This window comes from Penicillium chrysogenum (assembly GCF_028827035.1).
Source record: "Penicillium chrysogenum strain IBT 35668 chromosome Unknown utg000002l_segment0_segment0, whole genome shotgun sequence".
NCBI classification, from domain to species: Eukaryota; Fungi; Ascomycota; class Eurotiomycetes; order Eurotiales; family Aspergillaceae; genus Penicillium; species Penicillium chrysogenum.
Window position 1 is genome coordinate 2,073,400 of NW_026622750.1, and position 14,435 is coordinate 2,087,834.

Here is a 14,435-nt window from a genome sequence, read left to right on the forward strand (position 1 = left end):
CTTCAATGAGAATAGATAACAAGTGATATTCCAGTAAATATAAGACAGAACATGAGTGGTATCATAATGGCTATCTATATACCATCGCTCAAGACGATAAACTATATGGCCCTTGAGATGAGGGCAAAAGGAGACAAAACACACCTCACAACCAGAAACAAGATGAAAGAAGATAGCGCCCATGGTATCAAATGTAACGGAGTAAAGCCACAATCATAAATCGACTTCTTCCGGTATCGGGACGACATTGCGGTCTGGATTGACCCTGTCACCAATGTCCATACTCTCCCTCATAATCCGACGGGCATCTTCGTCGTTGACTTTCATGTCATCCTTGACCAAGAGCACAGCCAACTCAGGAACAAGAACAGACTGTGTGTAGCCAGCCACGCCTGCCGTCTTGATGAGATCATCTGTTGTCGCCAGGCGACGTACAACCACAGAAAAACGACGAATGATTGTCTCTAGTCTAGATTGAACATAGATGTTAGCTTAGTGCAATGAAGCAGGGGGTTGTATACCACATACATTTTGGTTGCACCCATGGTACCATAATAACCACAGGTCATCGTCTCAAGTCTCTCGCCATCACTCATCCTCACACGGGAGTTTCTCGCTTTCCCTGGCACGAAAGAGGTACTGAGAATGTTTCGGTAATAAGAGAAAGCACCAGGCACAAGTAATTTTTCAAGTTGGGGGAAATAGCTCTGAACACGCTCTTCAAACCCATCCCAGTTAATGTTAGGGTACCCTCGCTCACGCCACAAGTCCACCGCACTGCGAAGTTTGTGCGATTCGCAGAACATGACCTGTTCGCGAATTCTTTGCTTCGGCTGTGCCTTGAAAAGCTCCAGCGATGCCCAGTCTACTTCCTTATGGCACATCGGGCACAGGGCGCGGCGGGGTGGTGATGCTTCGCGGTTCTCTTTGGCTGCGGGCTCCTCTGGATGCGACATTTGCTCACATGTGGAAGAAGATGGGGATGAAAGTGGTGAATCATCATCAAGCAGCATTGCTTCGTATTCTTCCATCGTGTAAGGGCCATGTGAGAAACTGGAGTTTGAGTCTTCCCCGCCACGAGGCTCTCGGAAACTCGAGTTTTCAATGTCCTTGGGCATTATGAACGTTTCCTCGGGTTCCTTGGGTGTTTCTTCGACTGGCGACGACTCTTTCGCTTTCTCAGTCGGTCGTGGGGGAAAAGACGGCCTCTTGAAGTAACTGGTCTTGGATGCATATTTTGTTGCCCTTTGCCGTTTGTGGCTCTGTGAGGAGAAGAAAAATAGATCGTCCTCATCATCGGAGCCCGTCATAGCGCTGAGGGTTCGTGAAAAAGTGCCTTTGCGAGAGTATCCATTATGAGTTTGTGGACTACTGTACGTCTTGTTGTTCCCTTCCGCAAGCTTCTTCTCCAAAGTCATAGTCGTATAGTTTACTTCTTTGCGACGTGGGGAAGTATCGCTATCGCCAACTTCCTCTTCATCAGAGCTTAGAGGATCGGCATCGGTGTCGATATCCAACTTCGTCTTGATGCTAGACTGAGGAGCGCTCGACTTCGGGACTTCCTCCTCCTCTTCATCGGAGATGGGAGGTGGAGAGCTGAGAGGCGGGGAGCTTAGAGGTTCGGTGTCTGTATTAGTCTCTGGATAGGTCTCTATGCTAGGTTGAGCGATATCTGGCATGGGCTCTTCGACTTCCTCTTCGTCGGAGCTCAAAGGTTCGGCATCTGTATCAATCTTCGCTCTTTTCTCAGTGCTAAGCTGGGCAACGTCCGGTTTGGGGCCTTCTGCTTCCTCTCCACCGGAGCTTAAAGGCTCCGCGTCTGTATCAATCTCCGGCTTTGTCCCGACACTAGGATGAATACCATCCTTATTGATACCCGCGACTTCGGTTTTCGCATCTTCCGACTCATGTTTATTGAAAGTAGACAAAAGATGCTCGCGAGGAGGGTTCGTCCTCGTCATCAGATTGGACGCCCAGCTGGAATCGGGTTTGGCCCGAGTCATCATGGTGGACTGCGGAGGACTCCAATTGCCAATATAAGTTGTCGAGAAGAACCGGGAGTCTCAAAGCTTGGAAGCCAAGGAGAAGTAGTTCGCGTTTATGTGAAGCGTGTTGCTCAGGCCTGGGGGGAAATTCGGGCTTGGGACGGGGGAACGGGTTGTTGCGCGGTTTTAACTATCCGTGCAAAGGTGCCTGCGGTTCAGTTCGAGGTAAGAGGTTGAACCTGTGTTGGATTGATTCTTTGGTCTTCGAAACAAAGAATACTCGGTCTCGAGAAGCTGGGACAAATGCGGACACCTGGCTACGGTGGACCACAGCGGCATATCGAACAGCTAGAATATGATTGGCTGAACCGTCTCCAAGACTGTGTTTTTACACGGCAGAAAACCATTGAGTGTACACATAACATTTGAAGATATAACACACATCTATAGACCTACCTAGGTAGGTAGGTACATGTATCTAATTATCCTAGTACGCCAACTATTGCATGGTTATATATTGAAAAGTCGTTCGTGGGAACAACCAATGCTTTGTACTGTTATTGTACGGGTTGAGAATATATTTTCAAGCTACAACATAAAGAAGGGTCCCAATAGGCCTATTTAGAAAGATTACCTAGCGAGATACGAGACAGACTCAGAATGGCACTTGCAAAACCCCGATATTCATGTTGTATATCCAGAAAAGACGTTCGGATCAGGGGGAAGGCGGCGAGCAGGGCGGTGAACTAGTGGTCCATTAGTGAACCAATCAAATGCCCGCTCCATTTTTGTCCAGTTTGCCGCTGTCGCCAACTGGACCTGGCACCAAATTGTGGGGGAACGCGTGACGCGCGATTGCAGTCCGATTTGATACTGCGGTTTCTCACAATATATTAGGAATATCTAGGTAAGACTTGATTAGCTATCTATCCCCTTCATGGCTGTACATATTTTGAAATACTACGGTCTCTTTGTTGGATTTGCTGCGTAATTTAGCTTTGAGGACACGAGAAAGCAGACAAAGAACCCACCCAGCTGGACCAAATCCGCTTGCATGTATCTTGAGATCATATCATGATGATTGTAAAAGCTAGGTTGCCTCTATATAGATGGATGGGCATATATACATCGGATCGTAATTAAGCCAAACCGCATGTGCAAGCCATGCGCCTCATTAAGTCTCAGGAACGAATCAACGGAAGGAAAGTATAAAGAGAGATGAGAAAAGCAAAGTGAGAAAAGCCCCAGAGCCGACTCTATTCGAATGTCATCGATATCTCGCCATCCCGATGTCCCTCATCATGATCTGCCCAGGCATTGGGCTCCATAGCCATGGCTCCGAGGGCGCTGGTACCAAGCGCCGGCATTGTAGAGGCAGTTCTCAACTCTGGACGAGAGTGAAGGTCATCGTCCTTGGATCGTGGGGGTTCATGGAATGATGTGTCAAAGGTCATTTCCATGTCTTCGTGCTTTGGCACAGGAGTGAATTCATTGGGCCCCGATGCTTGCGGGGGCAGCGAAGCAGTCCGAGAAACAGCTGGAAGTTCGGGCGTCTTGGGCCTCCTGGAGGTAGGGGGAGAGGGCTGGGCGGGTGGTGGTTCTGACGGAGCGTTCAGGTCTAGCTTCATCAGGGGCATAGTCGACTCCAATTCCTTGACCTCAATCGCCTCGGAGTGCAATTCGGCTCGAATGGCCTCGATGTCGAAGAGGACAGTGCCAGGGCTGCTCTCGGGCTCGCTTGAATTGCGAGGCGCGGTGTTTTTATCGACATCATAAGTTTCCCATTTCTTCTTTTCGGCCATTCTGCCTCGCTTGAACAGCCCGAAGCGTTTCTTCTCTGGCTTCGCCTCTGCTTCTCGGCGAGCTTCATCAATCTCCCGGATCAACTCGCGCTGTCGTTCAGCGTGGTTATCTGGGTCTGGATCCTCGATTTCGGCAAACTCATCCTCGAGAACCTCCCAACCAACTTCCCTCAGAATTCGAGGCATAGCCGTACGGTAATCCATATGACCATTCACAAGCGGGGTGACATCAAAGTTCTCAATGCCCGGTATACCTTCCACAGCTGCGAGGCCGGCGACTCTCATGATGCCGCCACTTGTTGCCCGGAAGAGATAACCCAGGATCCAATCATTCGTGGCATAACCGTTCACGAATCGCCCAGACACCACACTGCGAGCCTTCAGGTATTCGTCTTTGTTCGCCACGACGGGGGAGCCAAATAAGTATACATTCTGAATTAACCCGTGGGCGCCCTTTTCGGCCAGCTCTTTCAAACAAGAGAAGATAACACGCGCACCGAGGGAGAAACCAAGCAATGTAATAGGTCGGTTGCCAAGATTCCGCTCTCGCAAGGAATCGGCCATAACGAGGCCGGCTGAGTTAGCGCGTGCCAACGAAACGATCCAGGGATTGTCAATTAAGTATGCGAGTTTAGTGAGGACAAGTGGTAGTTGCAAGGATGCCATCAACGCCATCAGAACGGTGTTACCTAGTACTTGTTGCAGACCTTGTGTTAATGCCTAAAGAACCAGTTAGTCTATTAACAATTCCACGCAGCTTTAGAGCGCTTACCTCCGTTGCCAGAATATTGATAGTGTCACCCATGCTTCGAAGCATCTCAGGCTCCCATAGCACGGAATATATATCGCCCATAATCGGATCGACAGTACTGAAAGGTAGACGGACATCGTCAACCTTGCCGGTCATCCAGCCAGAGACCGTCACAATCAAGTTGACCTTCTTGTTATTATGAAGAGGTCGATACTCAAACGTTTGAACTGCACCAGTACGTCGGTGCGAAGCTCTCATTCCAATGGTGCTTCCACCTAGAGTAGCACTAGAAGCGATCAGAGCCGTGCCGCCGGCTCCTCCCAGGAACGCACTAGTCCCAGAGATACCCACCGTAGTAAAACCAGCCGCAATACCAGCTCCGATGACAGGTGCCAACAGGCCAGCAGAAAGGCCGATGACCAGTCCGCCGCCGACCGTCGCTAAGCCCATAATCATATATTTCCGCTTCAAGGCCATCTTGCGCCGCTTTTCCATGTGGTCTGACTCATCCCAATTCTCTTTCTCGGCCTGTTCTTGCATTTCAAGTGAGTCAGTGACTCGCTTTTCGAACCGTGAGATCTGTAGCCATGTTACATCCAAAGCTGCGCCGACCCTCTCCAAAAGAGTTCGCGACCGAGCGTCGTACGCTGAATTTGCGATGAGCACAAGAAACAGGTCACAGAGGACAGTCCAGCGGAGATCGATATCTATGCGATCAGAGGTCGGCATCTCAGAAGGCATCTTGACCTCCGGGGGCTCCTCGGTCTCGTGGGCCTCGTATGGCGGAGGGGGATCTAATTCAGATGAATCCGTCTCCGCGGAGAACCTGGATGGAGAGTCTAATTTCTGACTGGAAGTAGAAGTCTTCGGTTCACTCTCCGCCATAGGATTTTTGACTCGCGCATTCTGCATGAGTGGTCGCACCAGATCTTCCGGTTGCACTCCATGTTCCGCGAGCTGCTCAATCATAATCTGCTCAGCAGAATTAATATCCATATGAGCATAGATTCGCCCCATGATCGCCTGGCCCCACTTTCGCATGGCATCCGAGGCTTTCTGCATGGTTTTGCGCGTGGATTTGGTTGTGGCAATCGACGCTAGATCGTGATTCATATTATGAATTGCCAGCCTGACAACCCCCACATACGCGATCTTTTGAGTCTCGTTGAGAAGGTCTTTGGTGGCCTGGAGCTGGCTGATAGAATCTCGCAGCTCTTCGCCAACTAGACCAGCAGAGTTGCCGCCTGTCTCTCGGAACAGGTAGCTTGTATCTTCATCTAGACTTGTAGCAGACTGGGCATCTTCGTCGAGCTGCACGCGAGTATAACCCCTCCCTGCTCCTCCTAATCCTTGGTACACAGCCTCGTCGTCTTCTTCCCTGGCGCCACGAGCAACGAGTCTTCCATAGTCGTCATAGTAGTCGAATTCACCAAGTGCAGGCATCGATTTCCATTCGTCGGGCTCTGCATCTGACTCCTCACTCTCGGGATGATGTGCATCAGGTTGGGCGAGGCGCTGGTGCGACCATTCAGACACCTGGGCGGTTCTCTGCTTCGAAGTTGAGGTGCGAGGCTGATCAAGAGCACTAGAGGCCTGCGAGTACTCTGGAGGTGCAGCAGAATTGTCCTGATGCTCTGCGTTCTTGCCTTGCTCTTCTGTATTATTCGGATTGGCTGGCTCAGGGGCCCCCGATTCCAGCTTGTCCTGTGACAACTCTGGCTCCTCCGCCTCCTTCGCATCATCATTATAGCCCGTCGAGCTCACTGCCGCATTCTGAACGTCTTGGCCAGCATTTTTTCCTTCGGGGGAATCGCTGGGTGTGGGGTCGGGTCGGCGTGCTCGAATGGGAAGACCAAAATCATCTAATTCATCTGATGCAGGGAGATCTTGTTTGGCAGACCCTGCAGTAGCTTCGGGTGCTACTGGTTGGGGCGCTGAGCCCTCTGTCTCTTTTTCGTTCGGGATTGTGGGGGAATTGCCCTTTGTCGATTGGGGCTCGTGGTGGGACGAATTGGTGGCGTTCGGCGGGGAGGGTATAGGAGCATCGGAGGTGTCTACGGTGACACCCGAGGCTGCGGTCATGATTTCATGGACTTGAGGCTCTTAAGGGCCTTAAGGTGGTGTATCGGATCCCAGTTGTCCCTTGCGTCCTCACGTTCCTTCGCGATACTTTCGGGAGCTCACCCATCCGGCCTCACAATTGTTGCGATGAGCTTTTGAGCTCTTATCTGGGTGTGTTCGCCCTGTGCCAAGTTTCCCACGTCCGATGGTGGGACACTAGATGGTCATCGGGTCAATCTCCGCAGATGACGGTGTGCCACGCGGCGAAAAAGGAGGAGGGGCGGAGAATGCGGCGGAGAGAGGAGAGATCAATTAGCCAGTACAGCGGCCACAACAAAAGATTTGAGTCAACTTTTTAATTAAAGAGTTTAGAGAGTTATTGTAGAGAGAAATTTAGACGTATTGGAGGAGGTTAGGCAACTCGCAAAAGGAGCTGTTGAGGAACCGAAAGCGGAAGTGCGCCCATCGGGTCAGTTGCCAAATAAACAAGTCTGAATGAAAACAGTAGATTACTTAGATATTTGTATAAAATATACATTCTTTTGGATATTTGGGATATTTAGGGTATTTTGAGAATACTTTTTTTCGCTCTTTATCTGGCTATACTCTTGAAAGGTTTCACATTTAAACAGGTCAATGCTTATAAGATCCACCTCGGAATAGCTGCATATCTACTCCATACAACATACAATAACGGGTGTGGCTGCCTTATTGTATATTGTTGTCCAAAGTATGGGAACCCCCTGAATCGGAGATAGCGGAGGTCTTGAACTAGCTCATCTTCCATTTCAGATCCCAGTTTTTATAATACGAGGTCATTCCCACTATGCTTCGCCTTGGGGGAAACCCCGGGTAAAGAGCAAGGGTATGGTCTCTCACCGGCATCCGAGGACCTCCGGTAGAGAGTGTGCCCTTTTGATAGGGGAGAGGCAGACTTGATAAATAAATCCAAGGCGAAGAGTCGAGCGGAACATGTTGATCAAAGTTTGAGGCAGTGCCGGGTACTTTTGCCCGAAACTTCACGTAACAAGGAAGAACATGCGCTAGGTCATTTCAAGTTGAAGATCAACTGCGCCCGTCCGAGTAAACCAACGAGAAGGAGAGGAAACATGGACTATGACGCCATGAATCGCGGGGATACAAACAGAGAACCCCCGGAAGTTCAGATCCCATACTCCGTATGTCAGACGTGAGTCACTTGATATGCAGTAGGCTTGCGGCTCTAGTTCTTGGCAGAGAGTAGCTTGGAGACTATGATCCTGGGGAAATCCACTTTGTCTTTTTGATATGCCCTGAGACACTGCTTCATCATGACACAAGGTACGACTTTCCCTTTGAGAAGTTGAGATATTCTACTAATGAGCTCCTTCTCTCTATCTAAAGGCTTACAGGCTTCCGTTGTTAAGATCGCTGGCGCGGGGTTTCGGCTCTCGTTACTCCTCAATGCTGCCGCTTGTCAACTCGCTCAGTCCAGACTGGAAATCCATAGCATTGCCAAGGGAATCTCGCTTTTTGCTCTGGCGCTCAAAAACGTTGGGCAGACTATTGAGGGCACCAATGTTGACCAGTCTCCAGAGGCAACAGAGAAAGCCTGGGAGATCGCCGGACAAGGCCAGATGATATTCATCGAAATCGAACACATGCTGGACAAACTGAAGGCAACCGATAGAGACAATGATCTTATGAGGATCCCACTGCAGGAAAGACTCAAATGGTGTTTCCGGAAGCAGCATGTCACTTACTTGCTAGCCCAGTTGGAATCCCTCAAACTCAGCCTGATTGTGATGCTCCAAATTTTACAGCTCGGGAACATTATCAAATCCAACGTGGACGAGGGGGCTGATACTGATTCACTTACCTCCACCGCCGACGATGTCATTGCTCAAGAGAAAGCTGAGTCCCAGAACATGGTCATCGTCCGATATTGGTCTGTCAAGCGCCTAGATCGTTTGTGGGATCTTGTGGAACAGGAGACTTCGGATGCTGCCAGTGACCCGACAAACAAGAGGATAACTTCCAATTACTCGTCCAATACGGCGTCGACATCGAAGCCATTGACCAGACGCTCGGATCCGACAAGACTTCCCATCATTACGCTTGGAGACAGCGACGTGGGACTGAGTGACATGGAAAGATCCCCAAAGGATATGGTGCAACTATCAGAGAGTACATTGAACCGGCTGCTTTCACTCTGGGTGCCTTTGATTGAACCTTCGAAACTACACCACGCCGGCAGGGGCTTTAACACATCCAACAAGCGAGTCCAGCCTCGAGTCTATGTCTCTTCAGACACCGAAGAAGATGATACCGAAGAGCTAGACTTTGATAGCCACGATATCCGAGGTTACTTTCTCGAGGGATCAACAATGGACTGGAGGGAACCCCACTCACAAGAGGCTCGACAACATGCAGCAGAGCTACGCCGAAAGTACTCCAGCTACCAGGCTCACGTGGAAAGCGAACCAGAGCCGGACGAACACCTCAAGCACCGGGATAAACCTTGCAGCGACTCGAGAATCATCGACTCAAGTGACGAGGGCGAGCAACGATCCGACACTCTTCGGCCCTCGCACAGCACCAACCCCATGCAAGGCCGCCGTTTCCATTCTAACAGCCTCTCATCCAGATATCCTCCGAGTCACAGTAATCCCGACAGCAGACCCCCCACATACCCAAGCGGCAGTTTCCCACCACCAAACTATGCTCTACCCTGTCCTCCACCACCACCTTCATACACACAGCCAAGTCCTCCCCAGCGGCCATACAAATACTATCCAAACCAAGACTACGCAACGGCGCCTCGATCCGTCCCAATGAACATGAACCAACCCAGCAATCCAGCCATCACCAATCCCAATACCAACCCCTCGCCCAGAGGTTCATCGCCAAACCAAGTCCACTTCGAGCCTCCCAGGGCCCGAAACCAAGCATACAACAATATCCCTAACAACAAACTCCAACCCCGCCACCATTCATCAGCCTACCCGCTTTCCTCCTCATCCCCCGTCTCTAGCTCCCGAGCCTCACCGCCTAGCTCAGGTCAGCGGTCCCCGTCTTCGCGCCCACGCCGATCCTCGCGTGAGGATGCCAAGGATCGACACAAGGCGTTGACTCGTAATGCTACAAGGGGGTTGGTAGGGATCGGGGCTATTGCTGGGTTTATGGATGCGTTGGAGGCATTTTCAATTCTGTGATTTACATTTCTTACTTTCACAGTTTCCTTTGTTGGTGTACTAGGCTTATTGATTCTCCCGAGGAGTTGAATAGACCAAGTGGTTGGTCCTGGTTTCGGTTGGCTTTTGATATCCATGTTCTACCCATGCAATGAATTGACGAACCTGTTGTGATTGAGATTATTTGTATAAACTATGATTAATGATTCTCCTATGCGTTATTACATGTGACTACCGTCTGTTGACTCGGACCCTTCTTACATCCCGCTCCATGAGTGATATACAGCACATTCACAAGTGAGTTAAGAAACCCCACAAATAGCGGGACGAAAATATATCACGTTGAAATTCAATAGCAACATGCATTCACAAGCTAATCTAAGAAGCCCAGGGAACATCGGACTCGGGTTCAGGTTCAGCTCGGAATCAGTCCGGAATACAAGGAGACAAGAGACACGAGCCAATCCCATGAAGCCCATATGTCAATGCAACATAACAACATACTTATGTATCTTATAGCGCAGGAAGAAATATCCAAGCCCCGATTAAACCCACATCAGACCCATGTTCAATACATCAATGATCCCCGACGGTTCCATCTCGGAAGTTCCGATTCTCCCGAGCCTCCGACGGTGGTTTGCGAACATATTGATTTCGGGTTAAATGGGATTAATGTCCGTTGGGGATTGGGATATTCTCCCTTTTCTTTTCTTTTCATCCTGGTGACTTGACGGTCGTTTTGTTGCGCACTGGTGGGTATGTCCGCTACCTTTTGAGTTCTATACTCCATCTACTAGGGTTGGGTCATTGAGCTGCTCTACCCTCTTGGATCTTCTCTTTTAGATCTTGTTCTCATATACTTGGTGAGTATAACTTGACCTCTGCTGATATGACCATGGGATATCGGTATAAAATATCAACAAGCTGACACGATACAGTTCATACCTCTGATCTATGACCATACGTCCATAGACTTACCCACATGCACACCCATCGCAGGGTTCGTTTATCTCGGATTCCAATGTCCATCTCAAAACTCAGGCAAAGGCTGCACCCCAAAAATACTCCCGTCAGGAAGCCACCCATCCAACTCCATGCCCGCCCTAGCCATATGCTGCCCAGCAGCACTAACCGGCACCCTCTGCGGCTCATACGAAAACTGAGGCGGCAACGTCGCCTGCGCATGCGACACCGAGGGCTGATACCCCGCCGCGCTCAGGGGATAGAATTGTGGGTTATGTCCGCCGTCCATGGCCCACATACCCGGACCACCAATTGGTACGTACCCATCACGCATGGTGTCCATCGCTGGCTGCATTGGGGGCATAGGGACGACGGGGAAGGAGTCAATAGTTGACGGGACTTGGTCCAAGCGTGTGTCTTGGCCTTGGCCTTGGTTCTGGTTCTGGATTTGGCTTTGACTAGGGTGTGATACCGAACCCGACATTGATTCTGCAGTGCCGGTCGACGGACTCGCCGACACGACCCTGGAACCAGCTTCCATCGCTCCACTCTGCCGCCTCTCCAATCGATCGTACCAATCCCGACCCTTAACACCCACGACATGATACCACCGACTGGGGATGGGGTACTTGCCCCCGCCACTGGCCTCGTTTAGCTTGTTTGCCAGGGCGTCGAGGTAGAAAGCCACGTTCACGGCCTGCGACGTGACGACTTCCCCAAGAGCACCGGTTCGCACGGAGAAGTGGATTTTCAGCAGAGATGTCACGGCCATCGCGAACCGGGTGTACATGAGGTTCGGGAGTTTACGCATCGTGTCCGTGCTGCAGGTCAGCACCGCGTCCAGCAGCTCATGTGCGGCGTTCATCCATTTCACCTTGATGTCGATGCGGATTGCGCTGAGTGGGGCGTCTGGTGTTTCGCTGCCGCTATTGCCTTCTCCATCGAGGGTCGGCAGTGTGTAATATCGTCGCTTTATTGCGTCTGGGTCGCGATAGCCTTCTCCTACGCCGAGTTCGTACATCACCAGTGCCGTGGAGCGGTATTCGAGGATCATGGGGACTGGTTTGATGGAGTCGGTTAGTATTGCACGCATAATACAAGTGAGAGGAACTGATGTTTCATACCGGTGAGCATCTCTGATGGGACGTTCTTCTTCCACGTTTCGAGCCGCTTGTCAAACCAGCGTAGCACGGCTTGGACGCGCGATTCGGTTAGGGGCGATGTGGTACTGGTGTCATCCAGGCCGAACGAAGACGCTGCTTCATCGGTTATTCGTTGCAGCTGGAACCATATCGCGACATGTTGATCCGTTCGATGTGGCGAGTTTTCCAGGTGTTTGAGACACTCTGTCATCCAGTCGTTGAACTGGAGCAGATTTGGGCGCCGGGTTTTCATCGCAACACTCGAACCGAGATGGTAGCAGCCGAGGACTGCTCTCGCCTGCTCAGCCAGCACCTCGTCATGCTTGCTGCTCTTGCGATCGGACTTTTTCGAGACACGACGTTTATTAGCTAACCCAATTTCCAGTGCCATCGTCGAAGCGATGTGCGTGTACTGATAAAGCTGCAGCTTCAATGGCGAGGGGGGCGGGAGATAGTATATGATCATCAGCAGCAGTGCTTGCACTAACTCTAATGACTTTTCGCCTTCGATGAAGAACCGCTCTGAATAGAGGCGGACCATCTCGCGGTTCAGCACGGCTGCCAGGCCTGCATCGACGGATATGGATGTCGCGGCAATCACGGAGAGGAAGAGGATTGGCTTTGTCTGTCGCAGTTGAGCTGCCGTGGTATTCGAAGGCAAGACGACCAATGGAAAAAAGAAAGCGAGTTCGCGAATGAAATACGTCACCAATTGCTCCGCATCTTCGAGAGAGAGAATCCCCCGTTCGATCACGTCGTCCGCTGGAGGAAGCCTCTCCTGCTCCGACTCACTGCGCGCCGACATACCCGCGAAAGTCGGCGCCGAAAAGCCACCACTGTCATGCACGCCGGCGTGCGGGGTATTCAGCAATTCAGGGGAATAGTCCATATAACGAACATCCTCGGACGAGTGGGTCGAGTGATCCCGCAAGGCAAGACTGCTCTTAAAGTCCGTATCGGCCGAATCATGATCCTGGACCTCGTCCACGTCGCTGTCATCACTGGAATCTGGCTCTTCTTCAGGGATGCGATTTTTCAACAGCGAACGCATCATGCGCATCTCCTTTTCCAGCTGGGCGACGCGCGAGTCGGTCCGTTTCCGGGGCCGCCGTCTCTGCGGCGCCACGAAGACGCAGGATCGTTTGCCCTTCGCACATCGCTGGCATTGGTTAGGTGTGGATGGGTTGGGGAGACAGCGGACCTTGAGACTTCGGCAAGACTCGCAGGATCTATTCAACTGCTGGTTTGATCCTTGTGGAGTGCTTGATTCTCCTTTGGGTGTGGAGGTCTCGGGCATATTCACATACACACACGCCAGAAACTGTCAGGGAATGAGAGCTTGGTTGTTTCCCATGAACTAAGAGCCTCAATGTTACGTCCGAGTAACGATGGTTACTGTGTATATCGAGTCATTGTGTCGAGTGAAAATCGTGCAATGGGGGAATTGACATGAGAGTCGAATTGACAAAAAAGTATCCGATAGATTTCGATGCCCCCACAAGGATGCGAATAAGAAAGTCAAGGATTTATCATGTGAAAGCTAGGAAAATAAATGGAAGCTTAAAGCAAAACGATGCTCAAGGCTAGAAGCCCTGGAGAAGTGGAGAGAAGAGGTAATAAACCCTGTTTCTCCACGCTAAGTGTCAGCTTTAACCCTTGGGATAAAATACATACATTGGTAATATTACCTCTACTTCTGCTTTTCCCTTCTGTTTTTGTGCTTACTCCTGGCCGCTTTTGGGTCACCGAGGAAACTCGAGCAACTATGTCTACAATCTATAACTCTGACGCTTCCATGAAGTATCAATAGGGGCTTTGAAGAAGTTGATCCTTGATCTTATCATGGGAGATAAAAAATAGTTCATCAATCACCGATTTTGACATATTGTGGCCTGATTTGTGAGGCATTTGGAGCACAATTCTTTCCTATCTTGGTGATTTGGTGATCGAGTCGCGCAGCTCCGTAAATACTTCGCTGTTGAATATTCATACCCGAATGTTAGCGGCCTGAGACTAATTTAGATTCCAAATGGACAAGGAAGCCGAGGCCAACGAAGCCATCTAAGTAACGCTAACTAGTTGGAAAGCAAAGTGAACATGGAATAATCACCCAAGTAACCGCCAAGACCAGGGTCCAATCTTGGAAGGCTTACTCCAGCGTACTCCAGTATACAACATGGACCGATCTCATCTGCCCAAAAAGGTTGAACTCACTAAAAATAGCGAATATAATGTCTCTACATGCATTCTTTGCGTATAGGTTCCCCCTCCCCGCTAGTGATGCTTATTCCTCGACATTGAATATCTAGACATATACCGCCCTAATAAAGCGGCACCCCGGGAAAATATAAACTCCGGTACACAGGACATACAGGTACACCCGTACAGATGTGATCTACCATGCTTTTACGGTGGCTGGTTCAGGGAAATAGGCACCAGCATGAGTACTAAAGTGAGCGAATACATCAGGATTGAAAGCCTAAAGCTAAACATAGCGAATCATTATCCCACTCCATCTCCACCGAAAAGCCAATGGCATCGGAAGTCCATTATTGGCC

The 14,435-nt window shown here is 50.4% G+C and overlaps 4 protein-coding genes across 4 annotated transcripts; 1 reads left to right on the top strand and 3 right to left on the bottom strand.

The window, feature by feature from the left end:
• Positions 1-213: 213 nt before the first annotated feature.
• Positions 214-2,006, bottom strand: N7489_004336 (RTC4 family protein; the record flags this gene model as incomplete). Its single annotated transcript, XM_056710088.1, has 2 exons — positions 214-469; positions 529-2,006. 2 exons carry the CDS (start codon positions 2,004-2,006, stop codon positions 214-216), a joined length of 1,734 nt encoding a protein of 577 aa, XP_056568509.1.
• A 1,235-nt stretch (positions 2,007-3,241) lies between these two features.
• Positions 3,242-6,620, bottom strand: N7489_004337 (TMCO4 family protein; the record flags this gene model as incomplete). Its single annotated transcript, XM_056710089.1, has 2 exons — positions 3,242-4,507; positions 4,560-6,620. 2 exons carry the CDS (start codon positions 6,618-6,620, stop codon positions 3,242-3,244), a joined length of 3,327 nt encoding a protein of 1,108 aa, XP_056568510.1.
• Positions 6,621-7,957: 1,337 nt separating this feature from the next.
• On the top strand, positions 7,958-9,793 carry N7489_004338 (uncharacterized protein; the record flags this gene model as incomplete). Its single annotated transcript, XM_056710090.1, has 1 exon — positions 7,958-9,793. One exon carries the CDS (start codon positions 7,958-7,960, stop codon positions 9,791-9,793), a length of 1,836 nt encoding a protein of 611 aa, XP_056568511.1.
• A 1,009-nt stretch (positions 9,794-10,802) lies between these two features.
• On the bottom strand, positions 10,803-13,174 carry N7489_004339 (uncharacterized protein; the record flags this gene model as incomplete). The annotated part of the gene is made up of 2 exons (XM_056710091.1): positions 10,803-11,794; positions 11,860-13,174. The coding sequence occupies 2 exons, from the start codon at positions 13,172-13,174 to the stop codon at positions 10,803-10,805; spliced, it is 2,307 nt and encodes a 768-aa protein (XP_056568512.1).
• Positions 13,175-14,435: the final 1,261 nt, after the last annotated feature.